The sequence below is a fragment of the Mastigoproctus giganteus genome, chromosome 12 (genome assembly GCF_048544385.1).
Source record: "Mastigoproctus giganteus isolate SK-2022 chromosome 12, ASM4854438v1, whole genome shotgun sequence".
Taxonomy (NCBI): Eukaryota; Metazoa; Arthropoda; class Arachnida; order Uropygi; family Thelyphonidae; genus Mastigoproctus; species Mastigoproctus giganteus.
In genome coordinates, this window is record NC_143586.1 from 114,773,571 (window position 1) to 114,798,480 (window position 24,910).

At 39.1% G+C, this 24,910-nt stretch overlaps 1 protein-coding gene across 2 annotated transcripts in view; it reads right to left on the reverse strand.

The window, feature by feature from the left end:
* Positions 1-24,910, reverse strand: part of Pex16 (peroxisomal biogenesis factor 16) — a 275,960-nt gene that overhangs the window by 134,923 nt on the left and 116,127 nt on the right. For both annotated transcript variants that reach the window (XM_090386047.1, XM_090386046.1), the window contains one exon: positions 5,924-6,132. In XM_090386047.1, the coding sequence (XP_090242173.1) occupies positions 5,924-6,132 (209 nt within the window). The remainder of the gene's footprint in view (positions 1-5,923; positions 6,133-24,910) is intronic.

The following is a 24,910-nucleotide window of genomic DNA, read 5'->3' on the forward strand; positions in this document are numbered from 1 at the left end:
TATCAGGAAATTTGAGTTCACCCACCCAATTGCCTATGCAGATGACTTGGTTCTTATTGTTTCTGGATGTCCAAGAACTCAGCTTGAAACAGGGCATCTACAGTCCTTCTGGACCTAGTTGCTTGGACTAAACAAAACAAGCTTACAATATCTCAGGCGAAAACCAAGATGATGTCATTTAACCATCAGTTTACTTCGAACTGCCCTCCGAGTATTAAGACTGATGGCAGACAAATACCCTATGTCCGGAATTTGAAATATCTTGGTGTCATTCTAGATGACTGACTAGACTTCACCCTACACATCAACAATTTTCTTGAGAAGGTCAAGAAATTTACTATGGCCACAGTGAGAATCTCTAAATCTGACTGGGGTCTTGGCAGGAAGATGTTCTTGCTCTACTACAAAGCTGTGTTTCTTCCAATTGTTGCTTATGTTTCTCCTACGTGGTTTGAGCATGTTAAAACTGAAGTTTCAATAAACTGTTCTCTCTTCAGTACTCAATGCTGCTTTGTATGCTACGTGCCTGCAGGACAGTTTCTATGGATGCCCTACAAGTAATAGATGGAACACTGCCGTTAGATCTTCATCTTATATTCAGATTGTTCTGTTATCATCTCAAGCATGTATTGCCAATGGAATTTGCTGGTATTACTGCAAACTCTTCAAATGATTTCAAGTAGGAAAGGAGGCATATCTGGTTGGAACTTAATAACATCTGGCAAGATTGTTGGACTGCATCAGTCAAGGGCTGAATCACATACAAGTTCATCGATAATGTACTGTTTGCTTCTGATCGGCAAATTTCATCTTGGTTCTCTCTTAATATCTACACATCTTTTCTCATCACTGGGTATGGTTCCATCAAATCAAAACTTGTTCAGTAAGGTTTAGAAAATAATGACACTTACCTTTGTCAGCAGCGAAAAAACTTGCCACACGTTATCTTCCACTGCCCTTATTATTGTGACTTTAGAAATTCCCTACTGGAAAATGTACTGCAGTTCTCGCCTGACAATGTAAAAGTTTTGATTGAAACAGTCTCCAATTTCAACCATTTTCAACAGTTTTCTGTTGACATTTTCAACAGAAGATGGTAGTTACTGACAAGTTCCATGGCAAGTTCCAATGACACATCATTATGAATGGATGCTTTCTTCTTGCCTTTCAGGATTATCCTTAGTAATACTGTAATTCATGAAGCCTTCAGTGACTTATTTCTTTCTTTTCTTCTTTTTTTTTTCTCTACTATAGACAACTAGAGAAATCTGCTGGCACCCATCGATTTAGCACAGCCTTCGGTGGATGCAGGATCTGTCACTTTTTTGGGCAATTAAGTTAATACAGGCCCACCTCCTTGTGCTGAGGAGGGGTACAGCTTTTCTGCTGCCTGGTTAAGGTGGCACATACAAACCACATGTGGTCTACATTTGGCCAAACTACAGCATTCTGTAAACTTAAGATTGTATTGTTTAGTTCTGTTAACTGGCGGAGTTGAACTCTGTTCCAGGTGCCGCCACTACATTAAACAGTTGCATGTCAAAAGGTAGCTTGATGGAGACTGGTGATTCTTAGTAGCACCCTCTGCCATTGAGTTGGTCTTCCTGCTCTGAGGAACGAGGTCTGTTTATTTTGTTTGAAGCAGTGTTGACAGAATGGACTATAATCTGCGACGTTGGTCCAGTGCAGGTTGGCAGATTTTGGATTGATTTAGTCTGGCGTCTTAGCTTTGATCTGCCAATCGTGGGTGACCCTAATAGGAGTATTCTCATATATTCTCAGCTTTCTTGGCATGTGCAAATACTCCCGCCATGATAAGGCATCGATCCATGGGAGTGAAATTTTAGATACTATTGCATTTTTTTGTTCTCGTCGATGTTAAATTTAAGAAATTTAAAATTCAAAGTACCTTGTAATTCTTCTTCTAATGTAAATTTCAAATGGGAATGAACATTATTAGCCTTCTATTATGCACAGGGCTTGAGTCAATCCCCATAGGTATTCAGTATGAAAACAAAGAAAGAATATTTGCTGATGCTATTGAGGCAGTGTTAGGTGGGTCGGAAAACTGCTAGCTTGGGGGGAGACAAAGACCAATAGATTGACAGTAGCCACTGGCAGAGGTGAAAGAGATTCTTGCACTGCTTCTATTAGAATGAGCAGAAGCCTGGAAAACAAGATGCGTGGTATTTCAGAGACTGCTGGGAGCCATTGCGGTACAAGTAAACACATGGGTTGTGTTAGGGTAGCTAAGAATAGAAACAGGTGCAGGTATACTTGTGTGTACACCAATGCTAGGAGTTTAGTAAATAAATTTGATGAATTTGAGGTATTGCTCAAAACATCAAAGGCAGATATTGTTGGGATATCAGAGACGTGGTGTCACACAGATATAAGGGATGCAGAACTGCAATTTGGGGAGTACAACGTCTACAGAAAGGATAGACAGGATAGGAAGGGGGGAGGGGTTATGCTATTAGTTAAGAAACACATAAAAACCAAGGAAGTGAAGCCAGTCGACATCTCTGGACAGTGCAGTGTTGAGTCAGTTTGGTGTGACATAAGCATTGGGAGATCAAAATTGAGAGTAGGAGTGTGCTATAGGCCTAATGACTCTGATGAGTATAATAAGGAACTGTACAGGGAAATAGAGTGGGCCAGTAAATCAGAGAGTCTTATAATGGGAGATTTTAATTTCCCAGATATTGACTGGAATTTGGGGGCTGGTTACTCACGCACCAGCAGGGCTTTTGTGGATTTATTGGATGATTGTTTTCTACATCAGCATGTTCGGGAGGCAACTAGAGGGAGTAATACTCTTGATTTGATTATCAGCAGTGATTCTTCATGCATTAAGAATCTGCAGATAAATGAACCACTAGGTGGCAGTGATCACAGTGTGCTGAAGTGGGATTTACTCAAAGAGGTAACTACCATTAGGGGTAAAGGGAAGGGTTATTGCTTCCGTAAAGGCGACTACGATGGACTGAGACAGTATTTAAATTCTATACAGTGGGACCAACTGATGATGTTACCAACAGCAAATTCAAAATGGGAAGCATTCAAAGAACTTATCTTGGAAGCTACTAGGCTTTACATACCAACTAAGAAATATTGTTCAAGGTTTAGGCCAAAATGGATGTCAGATGAACTAATGAGGCATATGGCAGAGAAGAAAAATGCATGGGATACTTACAAATTAACACATGACACAGAAGCCTATGATAGATACAAGTTGATATGCAACCAAGTTACAAAGGAGGTTAGGCAGGCGAAGGCAGATTACGAGAAATCCTTGGCAAGGGATTCAAAGAAAAACAGCAAAGAGTTCTTTACTTATGTAAACTCTAGAAGGAAGGGGATTGGTCCACTTGATATTGATGGGTCAACTGTTGATGATCCTGCTCAGGTAGCTAACAAACTAAATGAATATTTTGCATCGACATTCACACATGAGGAGTTATTCAGCAAGGGGAATGCCAGAGGTGTATTCAACTCTAGCAGTAAGCTACAAAATCTTGAAATAACTGGGAGTAAAGTGGAGGAGAAACTGTTGAAGATAAACACAAGAAAGGCACCCGGGGTGGATGGGATCTATCCAGTTATATTAAAGGAGGCAGCAAAGGAAGTAAGCAAACCCTTAGCCATAATTATGAGAGCTTCCTTGGACTCAGGGGAGGTACCCATAGACTGGAAATGTGCAAATGTGACCCCAATTCACAAAGGAGGATCAAAGGCTGACACAAGTAATTATAGACCTGTGAGCTTAACTTCTGTTCCAGGAAAATTAATGGAGGCACTGGTTAAAGAAGCACTGCAGGATCATTTAGACAAGACTTCAGTTATAGCTCAGACATAGCATGGTTTTGTTAAGGGGAAGTCTTGCCTGACCAACTTGATTGGATACTATGATGCAGTCACAAAAGAACTGGATGCAGGGAATAACTTTGATATTATATACTTGGATCTTAGAAAGGCTTTTGATACTGTTGCACATGGAAGACTGCTACACAAATTGGAGCAGTGTGACATTGGAGGCAGATTGCTGCTATGGATAAAGGGGTGGTTGAGGGGGAGAAGACAGAGAGTGGTAATCAATGGACACTACTCATCGTGGACTAATGTTATTAGTGGAGTCCCTCAGGGCTCAGTGTTGGGTCCATTATTGTTTTCTGTATTTATAAATGATATTGATGATGGTATATCAAGCTTAATGTCCAAGTTTGCGGACGATACAAAGGTTGGCAGGGTTGTCAAGGACACTACTGACACTATGCTGCTGCAACAGGATCTGGAAAGGTTGAGCAGATGGGCTGAGAGGTGGCAAATGAAGTTTAACATTGACAAATGTAAAGTACTACACATGGGAAACAGCAACCCCAGAGCAACGTATCAACTCTGTGGTACTACACTGACAGTGGTAGAGAATGAAAGGGACTTGGGGGTGGTTGCGCAGGCAGATATGAAGTTCTCTGAGGAGTGCTGACGGGCTGCAAGAGTAGCTCATGGAGTATTGTCAATGATATACAGGAATTTTTCCAGCAGGGATAAGGAGGTGATTATTCCATTGTATAAGGCAATGGTCAAGCCACACCTAGAGTACTATATACAGGTCTGGAGGCCTCATTTCAAGAAGGATGTAGAGCTGCTGGAACGAGTACAGAGAAGGGCAACAAGATTAGTGAATGGAACAAAGGGGTGCTATTACGAAGAAAGGCTTAAGTTTTGCAAATTACAGTGTCTGGAGACTAGGCACCAGCGAGGTGATCTGATAGAGGTGTATAAAGCCTTGAATGGTTTAAGCATGCTCAATGCTGATGGGATTCTTCCTCTAGCTCAGAAAAATCACCTGAGAGGGCATAAATTCAAATTGAGGAAAGACAGATGTAGGATAGACGTGCGGAAATTTGCCTTTAGCCAGCGGGTGGTTGGTTGGTGGTACAGACTTCCATCCCTTGTGGTGGAGGTTGATAGCCTAAATAAGTTTAAGGCTCAGCTGGACAGATTTTTTGAACGAACAGAGGGGTGAAGTGGAAGTGGGTTTTTTTTTTTTTTTGGATGATGCTGCATAAGCTTGCTTTCTTGCATCAAATGCCTCTACTAATGCTAATGTTAATGCTAAAACTATAATAAATTTTTTTGGCAGATAAAGAGATAGAATAATCTCTTTTTCTGCTGTTACTATGTAGCAAAATATAAAGGAGGATCCTGGGATGGCTGAATACAGAACTGGCCAGTCTAAACTCCATGGACTCACATCTGGTGAGTATGGGCTTGGCACACCCAGGGTCCTGAGCTGGATATCATCATTCTTCTCTTTCTTGGTGATTCCCTTCTACTTCTGACTCTCATTTTCTCTCTCTCTCTCTCTCTTTCTCTCTTTCTCTCAGGGTAATTCAGAAATTTTTTTTTTTGGCTGGTGCAGCATAAGCCTTAGGCTTCCTTGCCCCATATTCTAATAATAATAATAATACTGCAGAAAAAGAGAACATAGGAAAGTTAAATAGCGATGAAACATACTGAAGCCTATAAGAACTACAAGTGTTGATCTGTAACAGTACCACAGATAAGGTTAGGGAGGCCAAGGCTGAGTATAAGAAAACACTGGCTAAGAGTACAAAGAATGGGGACAAGGAGTTTTTCATGTATGTGAATACAAAGAAGAAAATGAATCAAATCGGATCCCTGTGCATCAAATGTGGGAATATCTTAGATAACCCAGCTACTCTTGCTGAATGAAGTGAATAAGTTCAAAATTCATTAAATTCAAATGAATTTAATTTTCATAATTTTGATTATTGATTGGCATAATCGAATAATTATGTCCATCACTAGTTAATATGCTATAATTTAGTTGATAACTCATTATTAGAATTTTTTCATTTATTAGCATGTCATGGAATAATAAATTTAGATACATTACTTGCTGCAAGGGCCCGCATTGATCGTCCAGACTGTTTCAATTTAAAAGTAATATCAATCCCATTTGAAGACCTGCTAGGAAGTGAAGTATCTTGCTTTTCTGAAGATAATAGCTGAGGAATATCACGATGCCGATTTAATGGAGAAATTGGTGGAGACTTCTGAATACCTTGATCATACTTCAACAGGAGAAGTAACCTAAGGCCTGTCCTAAAATATTAAAATTTCAATTACTTAAGGTAAGAGAATAGTTGGAATAGCTTAAATTTCTTTTTATACAGCAATACCCCTCTTAGCACGGCTTCCACTATAACATGGTTTTCAATTAAGTTTAAGTCCTTTGGTATCAGGTTCCACATTGTCGTAGCCTAGATATGCATACATATATGCTGCAGTGCCAACTCTATTGTCTCACATGCACATGTGCCCATAGCTCTCCTCAGGCAGTCAGCGGCAACAGTGTTCAGTGTTCCATCCTGACGAGACAAGGTAATAGCTTTTCAAACTTTTTATTTCACAATTTATTTTTTACCCCTTTAAATACAAAACAATGAGTCAAAAAAAGAAAAGTAATGAAAGTGCTGGAGCTATTAAATGTAAACGGCGTACATTAGAAAAAAAACTTGATATTATCAAGTGCTATGAAGATGGCGCATTGTATGTTAAAATTGCACACGAAAATGGTATGAATGAAGCATCGGTGCGAATGATTATTCGAAAGAAGGATAAGTATAAAGAGCAGGGAATTTCTACAGCATCTTACATGACGAAAGTGATAACTAGGCAAAGAAGTTTGCTATTGATTAATATGGATCATCTTTTATTGATATGGATAGAAGATTGTAATCAAAACAGAATTCCTTTTAATCAAAACAGAATTCCTTTGAGTCAAAGAATCATTCAAGCGAAAGCCATGAGCCTTTATAACACGCTGAAGGAAAAAGAAGAAAATGAAGAGGAGGTAACTAAAGAAATATTTACAGCCAGTCGTGGTTGGTTTTTTTGATTTTTGAAAGACATCATTGAGGAAGGTGGCTACAAGAACAAACAAATTTTTAACGTTGACGAAACTGGACTGTTCTGAAAAAAAAAAAAAAAAAATGCCCTCAGGAAATTAGCTGTTTCAGCTGAAAATGAAAAGGCCCAACCTGGATAGAAAAAAAAAAAAAAAAAGTCAAGTGCAGCCATTATATCAACCCACTGCAGGATGGAAGCCTCCTCAACAATTCATGCTGAGGGAAATGGACCATAATCTGCCACGCTGGTCCAGTGCGGGTTGGCAGATCGACCGTATTCAGCAGTCGGGGACTTGAACCCCAGTCTACTCAAAAAGCGTGTGCTACTGCACTCCCGCTCCTGACCACTCGGCTACGGAGGCCTCCAACCTGGATATAAAGCATCAAAAGATCGTTTAACACGTTTGTTGGGTGGAAACTCATCTGGGGATTTTAAATTGAAGCCTCTACTGATGTTCAGAGAAGAAAATCCAAGAGAGCTCTAAAGGGTTGCGTAAAAAGCACATTGTCCATAATTTGGCGATCCATTAAGAAAGCATGGATTATAAAAGAATTGTTTACAGAATGGTTCACAAATGTTACTGCAAAGATGAAGGAATGGAGTTCAAAATTTTTTTGCTTTTAGACAATGCACCAGGCCATCCACATGAAATTCTTGATCTCAATGATAATATAAAAATATGCTTTCTTCCACCTAACATAATGTCTCTGGATCAATACAACCCATGGGTAAATCAAGGTGTAATTACTACATTAAAGGCATTATCTGCGGCAAACTTTTCCCCAAGCGATTGAAGCTTCAACAGGAGTGGGATTATCATCTTTACAAACATTTTGGAAAAATTATAACATCAAGAATGTGATCGAAAATATATCTGCATCTTGGCTAGAAATTACTGCCAACTTGTGTTCTGTTTGGCAGCATGCCCCATTTGGGAAATGATTTCACTGGTTTTGAATCGCAAGTTCAGACAATTGCCGAAGACACTGCGAAGATCAGAAAAGACTTGGGGTTCAAAACTTTGGACACTGCCAATGTACACGACTGCATTGACTCACATGCAAATGACTTAAATGATGCAAATCTCATTGAAATTGATGAGAAACTGAATATGAAGAAGAGGAAAACAATTCCAAAGTGGATAACACTGAAGTGGCATCAAAAGAATTTAACAGAAGAGGAGAAAAAGTTTTTTGGCGAGTTGACATGGCCTGCGAGGCGATTATGAATGGAGATCCGAATGTTGAACGTAGCATCAAGATATGGCAAATATTACAAGATGGGATTCTATGCTACAAAGACCTGTACACTGAAATACCTAAATAAACAATAAAGCTTTTTTCTCTTCTCTCATGATGTTACCTTTTCATTAATAAAATTTTTGCAGTATTCTTTTATTTCAAATCCTTTAAATTGGCTATCAAGCACAAATTGTTTATAGATTTATTATAATTTGTTTATACTGTTTCTCTGGTATGCATTCAATTAAAATCCATTATAATTATACCTCAATCAGCACGGTTTCACATAATACGGAACAGCTTCAGTACTAATTATCAGTGCTATGCGGGGTATTGCTGTATAAATATATAAAAAAAATGTTATCAGTCTATATAAAATTCAAGGATATATTTATTTTTAAACTTCATAAAGCATATTAGCAGAATATGAAGTCAGTGAAGAAAATGTACACAGTCTCTAGGTCAGAGGCTGGCAATACAAATAATAACAATTAAAAAAAAAAAAAAAAAAAAAAAAACTTTGTCTGTACACTGCCACAAGATACTGCTTCAGCTGTGCCTAAAATTTCCTCAAATTATTCAATCTTAACCACCCACAGGTTATTACAACACACTGTGTTTAATGTATAGTCTACTAGTTTTCCCCAATAGTTTATTTTTAAGTTCCTGATTTTGTCCCCCTTTACAATGTGAAAATTCCACCATCATTCAATCCGCCACACAGGTATCTTGTACATGTCAATCAGAACACCTAGAGCACCCTGCTCTGTTATTTGGTTTTTAGGAGCATTAGCAACTAAGGCCATATTGCTGCAGGAATATGCGGTGGTCATTCCCTGACCTTTCCGCATCCTCCGTATTTGGTGGTGACGGGATCGAACCCCGGTCTAATCAAGAAGCGTGTGCTACGCACTGCCGCTCCTGCCCACCTGGCTACGGAGGCGCCACCCTGCTCTGTAAATCATACCTCTGAACTCTCTTCATATGAATGGCCCTTTCCTATTCTAAGCAGATGAGTCACCTGTCTTTGGACCCTTTTCAGAAACTCAATGCTTTTTTCCTTAAATGCAGCCTCCAGACCTCAATACATAATTCAAATGTATTCTCATCATTGAATTTAATGGGACTATAACCACTTTCTCACTAGATACAAAGATACAGTAAATCATTAGTAATATGCATTTTTATGATCACCTACGTATGCAGTGTGGCATTAGAGACAAATTGCTCTATGGTTAAAGGGATGGTTGAGTGGGAGAAGACAGAGTGGTAATCAATGGACACTGCTCATCATGGACTAAGTGGAGCCCTCAGGGTTCTGTGTTGAGTCCATTGTTGTTTTCTGTATTTATAAATGATACTGATGATGGTATATCAAGCTTAATGTCCAAGTTTGCAGACAATATGAAGGTTGGCAGGGTTGTTAAGGACACTAATGACAGTAAGCTGCTGCAACAGGATCTAGAAAAGTTGAGCAGATGGGCTGAGAGGTAGCAAATGAAGTTTAACATTGACAAATGTAAAGTACTACATATGGGAAGCAGTAACCCCAGAGTAATGTATCAACTCTGTGGTACTACACCGACAGTGGTAGAGAACGAAAAGGACCTGGAGGTATTTGTGCAGGCAGATACAAAGTTTTCCGAGCAGTACAGACGGTCTGTAAGAGTAGCTCATGGCGTCTTGTCAATGACATACATGAATTTTTCTAGCAGGGATAGAGAGGTGATTATCCCCTTGTATAAGGGGATAATCACCTCCCTAGGGGATAGTCAGGCCACACCTTGAGTACTGTATACAGGTCTGGAGGCCTCATTTTAAGAAGGATGTAGAGCTGTTGGAATGAGTACAGAGAAGGGCAACAAGATTAGTGAATGGAACAAAGGGTTGCTCTTATGAAGAAAGGCTTAAGTTTTGCAAATTACAGTGTCTGGAGACTAAGCACCTGCGAGGTGATCTGATTGAGGTGTATAAAGCCTTGAATGGTTTGAGCATGCTCAATGCTGATAGGATTCTTCCTCTTGCTCAGAATAATCACCCGAGAGGTTATAAATTCAAATTGAGGAAAGACAGATGTAGGATAGACGTGCGGAAGTTTGTCTTTAGCCAGCTGGGTAGTTGGTTGGTGGAACAGACTTCATCCTTTCTTGTGGTAGTTGATAGCCTAAATAAATTTAAGGCTGAACTGGAAAGGTATTTGGAACAAATGGAGGGGTGAAATGGGAGCATTTTTTTCCCTTTTCTTTTGGCTGATTCTGCATAAGCTTGCTTTCTTGCATCATCATATGCCTCTACTAATGCTAACCTTTATGTCTTGACTGTATTAAAACACTTTCAGCCATACCACACTAGTGTAAGCGTTCCCCTGGTTATTATTTCCTAAATTTAGAACCTTACAACTGGTAGCCTTAAAATGTAACTAACATTTCTTTCAACATCCATGAAGACAGTCCAAATCATTCTGAAGAATCTCAGCTGGACTTGCATCATTAGCCACTTTTAATCATCATTAATCATTTACATATCTGAACATTTTACACTTTCCCTCATGAATATCACTCAAGAAGATCAGAAACAAGAGTGTCCTGAGTGCAGAACCTCAAAGGATTTCACTTATAACTCTGGTCCAATCTGAAGAATTCATAATAACCCTCCACCCACTGTCCTTTGACCATCCATCTTAGGATCCCACCCATGATACCAACACGCTTCACTTTGTATAGCAATCTGCGATGTGGAGCTTTGCCAGTTTAAATTTCTAAATTTATTTGCAAAAGTCTAAATTACTGATCAAGCAGGTAAACTTTTCAATGTCACAGTAACTAAATTCTGCATGCTCGCACCTTGTCTTTACTAGACAAGGTGCAAGCATGAAGAATTTAGCGCGTTGCACTTTACACAATTTAGCAACCAGTTTGCCACCATTTCATGCCTACCACTGAAGCTGAGCACAAGGTCACTGTGGAGCATACATAAGTTAAATTTTGATTTACAATTCAAAATATTTTTGCAATATAACATAACATGTACTGTGATTACATATTTCTTTCTATGAAATTTCCATTACCATTATGAATAATAGGAGACAAAGTACATATTATTTCAATATTGATTGCAAAGAACAATTATGCTTTACTGATTTTAATGGAAGGTGTGCTTGTACATTGTCAATGGCAGTACAGTGGTGCCTCGCAATTCGACTATAATCCGTCGCCGAATTAGAGTCGAATTGCGGGTCAATATTTTCCATATAAGTTTATGGAAAATTGATTAATTCGTTCTCGGAGAGAAATACACAGTATTATTGACTTTACTATATTCTACCACATAACAAACGAAATTACAAAATACATAATGAGTACATACATTTCATTGAGCCTTAGATGTTGGAAGGATGTTTTATTTATCTTGTTCTACCCTTTTTCTTCTCCTCTTGGCTTGAATGGGGATGAGGAATTGATCAAGGGTGGACTGTCTCTCCCTCTTTTTCAAGATAGCCTTGAAGTGATGCATAGTAGTGTTGTTAAACAAGTCTGTCATTCTAGTTACAACAGCAGTGTTGGGGTGCCATTTTAAACAAGCAGACTGCACCTTCTCCCAATGGAATAAAATTTCTTTAATGGCAGCTGTTGGCATTGGCCCTTTTTCCCTGTCTTCTTCTTCTTCTTCTTCTTCAAGTGAAATTTCCTTTTCTCTCTCTTTTGCTTCCTGTTCGGCTGAGTGTTTTGAGTTCTTCATCGCGATCCTCCACAAGCTCTTCCACATCAGCCTCATCAACTTCTCCTATGTCGAGGTTCTCCACCGTCGAAATGATTTCTCGCATGGCTGCAGTTGCTTCTGATTCTTCAGCGGCTTGGATTGCACTGTTGTCATCCTAAAAAAACGAGTTTCTTCCATGATGCACGAAGGGTCCTCTGTGTCACTCCCTCCCAGGCAGTTTTAATAAAGGAAATGGCGTGAAGAATATTGAACTCAGCCTTCCAGAACTCCTTCAGTGTCTTATCAGAAGAATGAGTCACGTCAAAAAGCTGTGAAAACAAAGCCCTTGGTGTAAAGTTTTTTAAAACAGGCAATTACTTCTTGATCCATGGGTTTGATCAGTGATGTGGTGTTTGGAGGCAAAAACTGGACTTTGATGAAATCAAAGTCAATTTCAAGAATGTTTGCCAAGTCTTGGGGGTGGGCACTAGCATTGTCAAGAATCAGCAGTGCTTTCAAAGGTAAATTGTTGTCAATGAGGAATTTTTTTACGCTCGGGGCAAACTCCTCAAAAATCCAATCTTTGAAGAATTTCTGGTCTACCCAGGCTTTTGCATTGGATCTCCAGATCACTGGCAGTTTGGACTTGATCATTTTCTTCCCAAAGCAGCGAGGATTTTTAGAGTGGTAAACGAGAAGTGGCTTTACTTTAAAGTCTCCGCTTGCATTTGCTGCCAATAACAAGGTAAGCCTATCTTTCATAGGCTTATGTCCTGGGAGCATCACTTCTTCTTACGTGATGTATGTTCGATTTGGTAAGTGCTTCCAAAATAACCCAGTTTCATCCCTGTTAAAAATTTGCTGTGGCAAGTAGCCTTCCTTCATGATTAAATCTTCAAATTTTTTCACAAACTCTTCTGCAGCCTTTTTATCTGCACTAGCTGCTTCCCCATGTCTGAGAACACTATGGATACCTGTTCTACCTTTGAATCTGTGAAACCACCCACAACTTGCCTTGAATTCATCAGTTTGATCTGAGATACGTCCTGGAATTTTCTTCTGCAATTCTTCAAAAATTAACCTAGCCTTCTCACAGATCATTGCCTGAGTTACTGGATCTCCTTTCATCTGTCTTTCTCTAATCCAGGTAAGAAGCAGCTTTTCCATTTCTTCATTGATTAAAGATCTGTTTCTGTCAGAAATTTTCATTGCTCCAGCAAACACCCTAGCACCTATAATCTTGTCTCTTTGGTGCCAAAAAGTTGCCACAGTTGACCTAGGGACGCCATACTCTTGAGCTACATCTGTAATTGTTCTACCTTTCTGCACTTTTTCTATAATTTCTTTCTTCTTTTCTATGCTCAACCAAGTGTGTTTCTTTCCTGAATTATTCCGCTGTTCACTTCTCTTTGGACCCATTATCAAATTTCACTCAAAAAATAAATAACTGCCAAAGCACAAAATTTTTTACTTTATGAGAAATGCAGAATTATAAATTAGCACAAACAACTAGAGCAAACGTGAACTCAGGCTACGATTATTAACGAGATAATGTTGTCTCATTACTGAGGAAGAACTGACGGCATACCTGTAGCTATCTTTGAGGGCAGCTAACGTAGCTGAACGATTGAGGGATCTATTCCCGCTTTATCTATCGTTGGTTAGATGTTACTCTCACTCTTTAATACCATTGGTTAAAATGTATGAAGCAGCCGTCACTATTTAGTGCTATTTAGTAACGTTAAACGCAGTTACGTAGTCCAGCAAGGAATTCTATCATGCAATATCATGTAGCGTTTTCGCCGGCCCACGAAATCCGACCGTCGAATAGCGAGACTGTCAAATTGCAGTACCACCTGTATAGCTCTTCTAAATAAATATGTTGATAATAACATCCCCCACAGAAATTTTAATAATAGTTTTAACACTTTTCTGACATATATAAAATCTGTGATCAGAAAAAAAAAATTTGTGGGCCACATAACGTTTTTATTATTATTAAGTTGCCTAATCTGTGTACTTAACCACTCATATTACTACACAGTTATATAGTAGTGTTAATCATTAATATACAAAATTATGGGCTAGTGCCATTGCAGTGGTAATAGATACACTACAGCCATAATGTAATGTAATGTAATATATATATACATATATGTATCCCCTATTATTTTGTTAAATATATGTATTAGTTTATAGGGAAGATTACTGTAAAAGACATACCGAGATAAATCTATGGAGAACACATAGGTGAAGTATGTTACATATACACAAAGGATAATATACAAAAACTTATTCTTGTATACCTACAATTTGGGTGACTTCTTCCAGGGTCAACCACCCAAATTGAATGGAAAAACAATGATAACGAATTCTCTTTTCTGTATTGATCAATATGCACTATGGCAAAATCAATTTTGAGATTATCAAACAAATAATAGAATTTAGGATTACATAAAATATTTTACATAATCTAATATCTATTATTTTAAATTAAATAATAGAAATTGAGAAATTTTGAATTTATATAATGTTGACCCTTGACATATAGGTGTTGACCTGTGTTGTATAGGTGCCTCCATAGCCAGGTGGGCAGGAGCAGCAGTGCATACCACACACTTCTTGATTAGACCAGGGTTCGAGCCCGTGAGCCACCAAATATGAGGAAAGGTCAGGCAATGATCACCGCATATACCCGGAGCAATATGGCCTTAGTTGCAAATGCTCCTAAAAACCAAATAATAACAACAACCATGTTGTATAGGTATACAGCAATAAGTTTTTGTGTATTATCCTCTGTGTATACGTAACATATGGCAACATGATGAAACAAATGGCCCTCAGTCCCCAGCAGCATTCACTCTCCCTCTTACTTCAGCAAGAGGATCAGAGTGGAAGCAGACAGTGTAAAGAATTTCTGGGTACAACTAGGCTAACATGCATGTAGGGGACCAGATCCCCCATTTTTAATGGGATTGTCCCCTTCTCAGCCACTGATCCCACTGTTCCGAGAAAATGAAATGGGATGGCAAATGTCCCTTTTAAAAAACGCATCCTTTTTTTTTTTTCTTTTCTTTCTTATGCAAATGAGAGTAGACTTTTGTGTGTATCAGGGCTGATGCAATAGACACATGCAAATGAATTCTAGTATTTTCTTTGGTGTTTTTCAAAGTATTGATGTGTTGGTGGTGATATAAACTCTGTAACATTAATTGCTGAGGTTTGCAGCAATTTTGAATTTTGCTTAATTATAGACAAGCCTGGATCGAGTCAATTAAAGATCAGTGATAAAATATATATTGAACTTATGAAAATGCTAAAATGAGTACCTTGTGTGCTCATGCAGTTGGCCTTTTGTAAATGGTTGTTCTTGTGTTCTGGGTAGCTCTGGACATAATTTACTTGAACTGACTTCCCACACGGGATGATGACAGACCTTGGAAAGAAAATTTTGCCTTGCAGCTTCATATTGCTGAAATCTCAGATTGGTTGTAGTATTTTGGGTATAGTCTATTATCTGACTTACTATTTTCTTGTTGTGAGATCAGGATTTCTGACTTGCTAAATTGAAATTCAAATCACTGTGAAATTTTGCTAGTAGATATTGAACTGTTTGTTGACAAATTTATATCTTAGGTTGAGATCAAATTTCAATCGAGTTGACCTGTAGTGATGGGGATAAAGAGGTTATTCGATTATCATAAGACAGTGATTTCTGGTTTAACGTAGTTGTTGTTGTTGCGTGTTCAGTATAATAATTGGATGTTTTCAATTGCGTAAATTGCTTTCTTACTGGCTGGGGAAATCCCCATTAGCTAGAACCTTAACCTCTTGTCTTTTCTTCACTACATGGTCTTGTGTTAATAATAATATCAAGAATTTTAATCATAATATCAAGAGTTTTAATGTTAACAGTTTTAACCAAGTCAACTGAAAATTGTCTTGGTATCTGATTGTTGCAGCCGTGACATGTTAATTTTCTTGGTACTGCTGCCAGGTAGATAGTTATTGTTCTACAAGATTAATCTAAAAGGTTAATTTCTTAGTTTAAAAACTGATTGTCTTTTCCACTAATAACTTATTAAGGGACTTACATCTGGTGAGTATGGGCTTGGCACACCCAGGGTCCTGAGCCGCTGGATATCATCATTCTTCTCTTTTTTGGTGATTCCTTTCTATTTCTCTCTCTCAGGGTAACTTGGAATTTTTTTTTTTTTTTTTTTTTTTGCTGGTGCAGCATAAGCCTCGGGCTTCCTTGTACTATATGGCTAATAATAATAATAAACTTTACTCTTTTCTTCCTACTTTGCTTCTTTTCCAGGGATGCCTATTTCTCTCGTCCCCTTGCTTTCTATCCACTTTCCTCTCCTTCCATTTTCCATACTACTCCTTCTATATCCCTTTTCCTTTCTTTAAATACCTTGGGACTCCCAGGTTTGCCTGATAGCCCCAGTAAGAGTCTCAGCTAGAAAGTGGAACCTGGTGCGCCCCCATGTGGCCAAGTCAGGAGGCAGGGGACCAGGTGTCCCCTGCCCCCTGGCTGCAAAGACGCCAGGTGCCGGCGCTCAACACTCAACATAACAAGACACATACTTACATACCTACATATATACACTTGCCGGCCTGGCCTTTGCCTTTTCAGATGCTATAGCGGCATATAGGGGAAACCCTGGAGACCACAATTAAAACAAAGACACCTTGTAACATTAATTGAATGGTCTAGTAATTAATTACAAATTCAATTTGTTGACAATAGATGCCCAAGCAAAAGTGTAGTCTCACGGACACGTTGAAACAAGAATTCCATTTCCTAACTGAAAGTTATAATGTTAACGGTAAAGTTTTATGCACTGTTTGTACAACTGAATTGTCTATTGAACATGGTGGTCATTCAGATATTACACAGCACACTGCTAAAAGCAGCACAAAAAATCAGTTTCAGCAAAAATGAAAGCCATAAGCTAATCCCTTTCATGATAAAACAAGATATAAATGGTGAACAGAAACGTCTCGCTGCACAAGAAGGATAGCTAGCTTTCCATAGTATCAAGCATAACCATTAATTTAGATCAGTGGATTGCACATCTGCCATCATACAAAACTTATTCTCAAAATGATTCACATATGCAAGAACAAAATGTGAAAGTATAGTTGTGAATGTACTGGCTCCTTCTGCATTTCGTGAAGTGATAAGTGACTTATGTGAGGCAAAATATTAGCATTAGCAGAGGCATATGATGCAAGAAAACAAGCTTATAGAGTATCAGCAAAAAAAAAAAGAAAAAAAAAAGGGCCTTCCCATCCATTACACCCATCCGATCACTCCAATCCAAATATTTGTCTAGTTCAGCCTTAAATTTATTTAAGCTATCAACTTCCACAACAGTTGGAAGTCTGTTCCAGCAATCAACTACCCATGCTGGCTAAAGGCAAACTTCCGCACAATCTATTCTACAACTGTCTTTCCTCAATTTGAATCTATGCCCCCTCAGGTTCTTAATCTCAGCAAGTGGAAGTATCTCATCAGCACTGAGCCTGCTCAAACCATTCAAGACCCTTGTATACCTCATAATGCATCTGTTATGGTAGATTCATCAAATCACTCAAGCCTGAAGTTGGTCCCAGTTTGGGTGAGGCATTTTAGTTGTGAAATTGTTGGAATACCAAAATCTCGTAGGAGAAATGCCCGAGATATTAGTGGATCAAATTCTGTCCATATTGGAGAAATATAAATTAACCAACAAGATAATAGCATTTTGTGGTGACAACTGCAACCAACTTTAGTGGCATTGTGAGAAAAGGCAAGAATAATGTCTTTCATAAGTTAAGCAAGAACATGAAAATGGCACCTTGAGAGTAGGGTGTGCTGCACATATTGTGTGCAGTACTTTGCAAACAAGTGCAGATGTGTTGCCAATTGATGTGGAATCAATTATTAACAAAGTGTTTAAACATTTATGTTTTCACTATTAGAGTTGAGGCAATGAACTGCTGCAATTTTGTTGAAGTGGAATACAAACAAATTTTAGGAAGTGTGAAGATGAGATGACTTTCCTTGCTACCCGCGGCAGAAAGATCTAATTGTTTGATGGTATCAAGTCATATCTATATCTATCACAAGATTAAAGCTTCAAACTCTTGAGGGATTGTTTTTATTAATAATCCACAGTCCCATCTCTGGTTCAAGTTCATTCACAGCCAACTTAAAATGTGTAACAATGCGATTAAAATGATTGAACGAGAGGACATTTGCGGCAATGAAGTGGCACAAGAACTGATTGCCTTACAGAACAAATGCTCAATAGAAAGGAGCAATATTTTTTTTTACATCTGCTGTCCTGGACCTCAAAAATCAACTGATAGAGGATGGTGTCATCAAAGATGTTGAATTTACTGAAACTGTCAACAATTTCTATGATACTCTCCTAAAATACGTGGAAAACTGGGCCAAGCCTTTTGCAGAATTATATCACTTTAAATGGGTTTTGTTAAATATCCCTCCATCTTGGTGTGTTGTTCAACAGTGTGTCCAAAACATATCATCCAAAATTGACACCAAAATACTAAAGTAATGGATGAAGATGAACTATTCAATGAAATGAATTATGAGCAGGATAAGGAGGCGATTATCCCCTTGTATAAGGCAATGGTCAGGCCATACCTTGAGTACTGCACACAGGTCTGGAAGACTCATTTTAGGAAGGATGTAGAGTTGCTAGAACGAATACAGAGAAGGGCAACAAGACTGGTGAAGGGAACAAAGGGTGTTCTTATGAAGAAAGGCTTAATTGATAGGTGTTCTTATGAAGAAAGGCTTAGAAGGTTCTGCAAATTGCAGCTTCTGGAGACTAGGTACCTGCAAGGCTATCTGATTGAGGTGTACAAGGCCTTGAATGGATTGAGCAGGTTCAATGCTGATGGGATTCTTCCTCTTGCTCAGATTATAAACATGAGGGGGCACAGATTCAAACTGAGGAAAAACAGTTGTAGCATAGATGCATGGAAGTTTGCCTTTAGCCAGCAGGTAGTTGATTGCTGGAACAAACTTCCATCTGTTGTTGTGGAAGTTGATTGTTTAAATAAATTTAAGGCAGAACTAAACAAACATTTGGAATGAATGGATCAGTGAAATGGGAAGGTTTTTTTTTTTTTTGGCTGATGCTGTATAGGCTTACTTTCTTGCATCATGTGTCTCAATAATGCTAATGCTAATGAAGAATATATGTGAATCTAAGATGATCATTGGAAGAAATGTGGTGTGACAACTAATGAGACGCCTCCGTAGCCGGGTGGGCAGGAGCAGCAGTGCATAGCACACGCTTCCTGATTAGATTGGGGTTCGGGCCCATGACCACCAAATACGGAAGATGCGGAAAGGTCAGGGAGTGATCACCGCATATTCCTGGAGCAATGTGGCCTTAATTGCTAATGCTCCTAAAAAAAAAAAAAAAAAAACAAATAACAATTAGTGAGAGGTGGAGTGAGACACTTCAGACAATGAAAAAGGAAGACAATAGTTTTGGGTTTTGAGGAATACTGGGCACAGATGCATCATTAGAGAGGGTGGCATTTTGGACTGATGAAAGGAACCCGTTGTCCATTGAAACTGTACAGGCAATAACAGTATTTCTTGTATGGACTTTTACAATTTCATAAAGGAAAAGTTACACCTTTTGGAAGAAATTCAGTCATCTAAAAAATATGACAAAGATATTAGTAGTGTATGTCCTGGACCATCTGCTCAATAAAGATTTGTGTAATATGATAATGTTAATGTGAGACTAAGAGAGCGATAAATATGTAAGTAACTGATGTTAATTTTATTCAAGCTAAACGATTATGACTAGCTGGCATGAAATGAGTAAAAGATTATCATTTTAACTAGCATGATAGTTGAATCATGTCAACTCCCCATGAGTGTCCCATTTGTTTGTTTTATAAATCTGGTCATCCTACATAGACAAAAACTGAACTTGGCCCATTACAATGTAAGATCGCTCATCGGCGAAGATAGGATATTAGAGTTGGAAAGGAATTAGAAAATGTGAATTGAAATATCATTGGCTTGGCTGAAACAAGAAGAAATTAATCACAAGTTTATCAAGTGGAAATCTGATGTACACCAATGGAAACAGTGAAGGTGGAGTTGGCTTTCGGGTCTGTAAAGATATAAAGAATAACATTTTGGAATTCAAAAGTATATCAACAAGGGTGTCAAGACTACTACTCAGGATTTCTAAGAGGTACAAACTAAAGGTTATAATGATATATGCACTAGCACTGAGTCATGAAGAAATGTACACCAAACTTGAGACTTCTAGATGAACAGAAAACTGTTTAGATCATCATTATGGGGAACTTCAATGCTTGGAAAGAGACAAAACAGCACAAAAATGGAAACTATAGGAAATTTTGAAATTGGTGAAAGAAATGAAAGACTTGTGGAATTTGCAGAATCTCAAGAAATCTTTGCTCTTTTTCAAGAAAAGGGCAAACAGAAAGTGGATGTGGAAGAGCCCAAATGGATTAACAACTAATAAAATTGGCTTCATCCTCACTAACAGAAGATATATTGTGAGCAATGTTACCATCCTGAACAAGGCAAATGTTGGAAGTAATCACAGAATGGTAAGATGCACACTTGATATAGTGTAAGAAAAGAAAAGAAAAAACTGACTCGAGTAAATAATACAAATGTCTTTGAGATAACAGAAGAGGAGAAAAAAGCAGTATGTAGTGGAACTAAGGAACAAGTCTGAGCTTCTGCAGACTTCCAGGACCAAGATATTGACAATGAATACAATAACTTTCTGAAAGTGATAAAGCCCAAGAAATCTATAGGTAAAAAGAAATGAAAAAAAAAAAAAAAAAACAGCGTGTGTACCCTGTATGCACGAAAGATGTTGTATGTGAAAACTTCTTTGATGAAAATCAGAACCGTTTTAAAATCAAACAGCTATAACCCCCCCCCCCCCTCTATGTTACCAGGCAGTATTAGATGATTCTCAGCAACTGGTGCAATACCACCACTATGCTTATTGGAGGCTTGAAGTGGTGAAACCCATGTTTAGTCTCTAGAGCTAAGTTCCGGTCAACCCTTCCCTTTCTCTTCCATCATGCAGTATGATTGATGACTTTTGAGGTTATGATGAACATCGTGGCGGGATCCAATATTCCTTACATTTCAAGACTACAACTCCAAAATGGTGTTCACAGGCTGGCCGCAAGTTAGTACACCGGACCGAACCTATTGGTAACTCTCTAGGAAGCTTCTGGATCAGCTAGTGTATAATCTTGCTACCTCTACTCTGCCAGATAGTGACTGGAGGGAGTGCGAGTAGTGTGTATGCGGGGAGCATTGTCGAGGCCACGTTATGTCAAGGATCTGGGTATATTCTTACCATGTGTATGCCATATCCAAAAATTTCATTACTTCATACAGCATGTCCCACCCACTTTTTCTTACTATTGAATACACCATGAACAATGTAATTTTTTTTGCTCATACTGCTATTTACTCTACCAAATCAACATTTGGAAAGCAAAATCCAAGCCAATAGCCTAATTACCCATTCGATTGCAGCCATTTGTTGAATTGTAGCCATTTGTTGATACAAGTATTTGCATCGTTGCAATCCGTATTTTCGTTACATTCCATTGTTATGTGCTGCTATAGATGTTTTCGCATCAATAATTTTCTGATGTAGTGAAAGGGACTGAATGCCACACTGCTATAGCCTTTGTGTTCAATGATGCCAAAGTCAAATGCAGAGCATTGTTGAGAGTATCGAGCAAGCCAACCTAACAAAATAAAAATGGAAGTAGCAATGACTGTAAGTGTAAGTAAGTGTGTTTAAGGTCAAAAGCCCCACCAGGGGTTTCCCCCATCTCTGCGTAGTTTACATTGTGGTGTGTTACAGTATGTTGTAAATGCAAGAGATTTAAAAGTGTGTGGATCTTGAATCGTTTAGCCACTGGACCCCTGTTGAGGCCCAATGTTGCCCCATTTATGCCCTGTGGAGGCAGACCACGAACCCAGTAGCTTATACATACTCTGGCAGGTCCTGCCACCTAATTCCTGAGATTTCGGTGGCTAGGACCTAAAAAAAAAAAAAAAAAACGGTGGACACACGTTTAGAAAAAGCCAGGAGAGGTTAATGTGGTTGAGGTTTCAATTTAGAAATCGTTAATCTTGATTAGTTGTGTGGGGTGTAAGGTGGCGTATTAGTCAGAGTAGGGAGGAGAGACTGAAGACTGGGGGAAAGACAGAAGTATGGAGTCGATAGGGAAGGCAACTCCAGGTGGTCAGTAAGGTATGCCCTCACCAGGCAAAGTATATGGGGTGGCAGGGGAGGGGGAGAGATGACTGTGTGAGAACAACAAAAGGCTATTGAGATTATGTAAAAGATAAACAGAAAATCAAGCGTTGGATTTAGCAGTGCCTTCAACCTTGAGTCCTTGAGGTTGTCACAGACGTTCTCTCAGATATGCCAGACAAGCTGTACTTGCTATGTGGGAGTTTAAAACGCTGATAGAACTGATATTCAGGTGACACTCAAGTCAAGTGGACCCAATTTCGGCAAAGTCCAGACGGTCTGTGGCAGCCAAATCCTCTGCTTGCACCTTCACGATGCTGGGACTGTTAGTAATTCTGGATATAACCTCCATGCACAAGTACATGGTGGGTGCCCACCCAGGTGTGAACCAACGTAAGCAGGGGTCGAGGTGTGGTGCTCATATCACATGGAGAAATGACTACCATGTGAATACCACCACTATGCTTATTGGAGGCTTGAAGTGGTGAAACCCATGTTTAGTCTCTAAAGCTAAGTTGCGGTCAACCCTTCCCTTTCTCTTCCATCATGCAGTATGATTGATGACTTTTGAGGTTATGATGAACATCGTGGCGGGATCCAATATTCCTTACACTTCAAGACTACAGCTCCAAAATGGTGTTCACAGGCTGACCGCAAGTTAGTACACCGGAGAGGACCAAACCTATTGGTAACTCTCTAGGAGGCTTCCGGATCAGCTAGTGTATAAACTTGCTACCTCTACTCTGCCAGATAGTGACTGGAGGGAGTGCGAGAGTGTGTATGCGGGGAGCATTGTCGAGGCCACGTTATGTCAAGGATTTGGGTATATTCTTACCATGTGCACATTTGCACATTTCCATAGACTGGAAATGTGCAAATGTGACCCCAATTCACAAAGGAGGATCAAAGGCTGACACAAGTAATTATAGACCTGTGAGCTTAACTTCTGTTCCAGGAAAATTAATGGAGGCACTAGTTAAAGAAGCACTGCAGGATCATTTAGACAAGACTTCAGTTATAGCTCGGACAGAGCATGGTTTTGTTAAGGGGAAGTCTTGCCTGACCAATTTGATTGGATACTATGATGCAGTCACAAAAGAACTGGATGCAGGGAATAGCTTTGATATTATATACTTGGATCTTAGAAAGGCTTTTGATACTGTTGCACATGGAAGACTGCTATACAAATTGGAGCAGTGTGACATTGGAGGCAAATTGCTGCTATGGATAAAGGGGTGGTTGAGGGGGAGAAGACAGAGAGTGGTAATCAATGGACACTGCTCATCGTGGACTGATGTTATTAGTGGAGTCCCTCAGGGCTCAGTGTTGGGTCCATTATTGTTTTCTGTATTTATAAATGATATTGATGATGGTATATCAAGCTTAATGTCTAAGTTTGCAGACGATACAAAGGTTGGCAGGGTTGTCAAGGACACTACAGACACTATGCTGCTGCAACAGGATCTGGAAAAGTTGAGCAGATGGGCTGCGAGGTGGCAAATGAAGTTTAACATTGACAAATGTAAAGTACTACACATGGAAAACAGCAACCCCAAAGCAACGTATCAACTCTGTGCTACTACACTGACAGTGGTAGAGAATGAAAGGGACTTGGGGGTGGTTGTGCAGGCAGATATGAAGTTCTCTGAGCAGTGCTGACGGGCTGCTAGAGTAGCTCATGGAGTATTGTCAATGATATACAGGAATTTTTCCAGCAGGGATAAGGAGGTGATTATTCCCTTGTATAAGGCAATGGTCAGGCCACACCTAGAGTTCTGTATACAGGCCTGGAGGCCTCATTTCAAGAAGGATGTAGAGCTGCTGGAACGAGTACAGAGAAGGGCAACAAGATTAGTGAATGGAACAAAGGGTGCTCTTACGAAGAAAGGCTTAAGTTTTGCAAATTACAGTGTCTGGAGACTAGGCACCAGCGAGGTGATCTGATAGAGGTGTATAAAGCCTTGAATGGTTTGAGCATGCCCAATGCTGATGGGATTCTTCCTCTTGCTCAGAAAAATCACCTGAGAGGGCATAAATTCAAATTGAGGAAAGACAGATGTAGGATAGACGTGCGGAAATTTGCCTTTAGCCAGCGGGTGGTTGGTTGGTGGAACAGACTTCCATCCCTTGTAGTGGAGGTTGATAGCCTAAATAAGTTTAAGGCTCAGCTGGACAGGTATTTTGAATGAACAGAGGGGTGAAGTGGAAGTGGGTTTTTTTTTTTTTTTTGGCTGATGCTGCATAAGCTTGCTTTCTTGCATCAAATGCCTCTACTAATGCAAATGCTAATGTATACACCATATCCAAAAATTTCATTACTTCATACAGCATGTCGCTCCCACTTTTTCTTACTATTGAATACACCATGAATTGTCCAACTAATAGAACAAGCTTATCTGCGAATATATCTAAACCTCCAAAGCACTTCGTAATTCATGTCACAAATGCAAGTGTTCTCAATTCTAATCTCAACAATGTCATTTCCACTTGCAGTCAACCAAACCCCATGTACTTTTTCTGAGAAAATCTTAGTTATTGGCTGATTCAACTACTGCTCATCTCAGATGCCCAAATTATTCGCTGTATGATTCCTTTTGCCTCAAAGATGGCACTTGTGCATATGTCCGTTCTGATATTCCCTGTCAGAGACTTGCAATTTGGAATCTCCTCTCTTTCATCTTCTCTGGCTTAAAATCTCTTTACCTCATTGTGTCA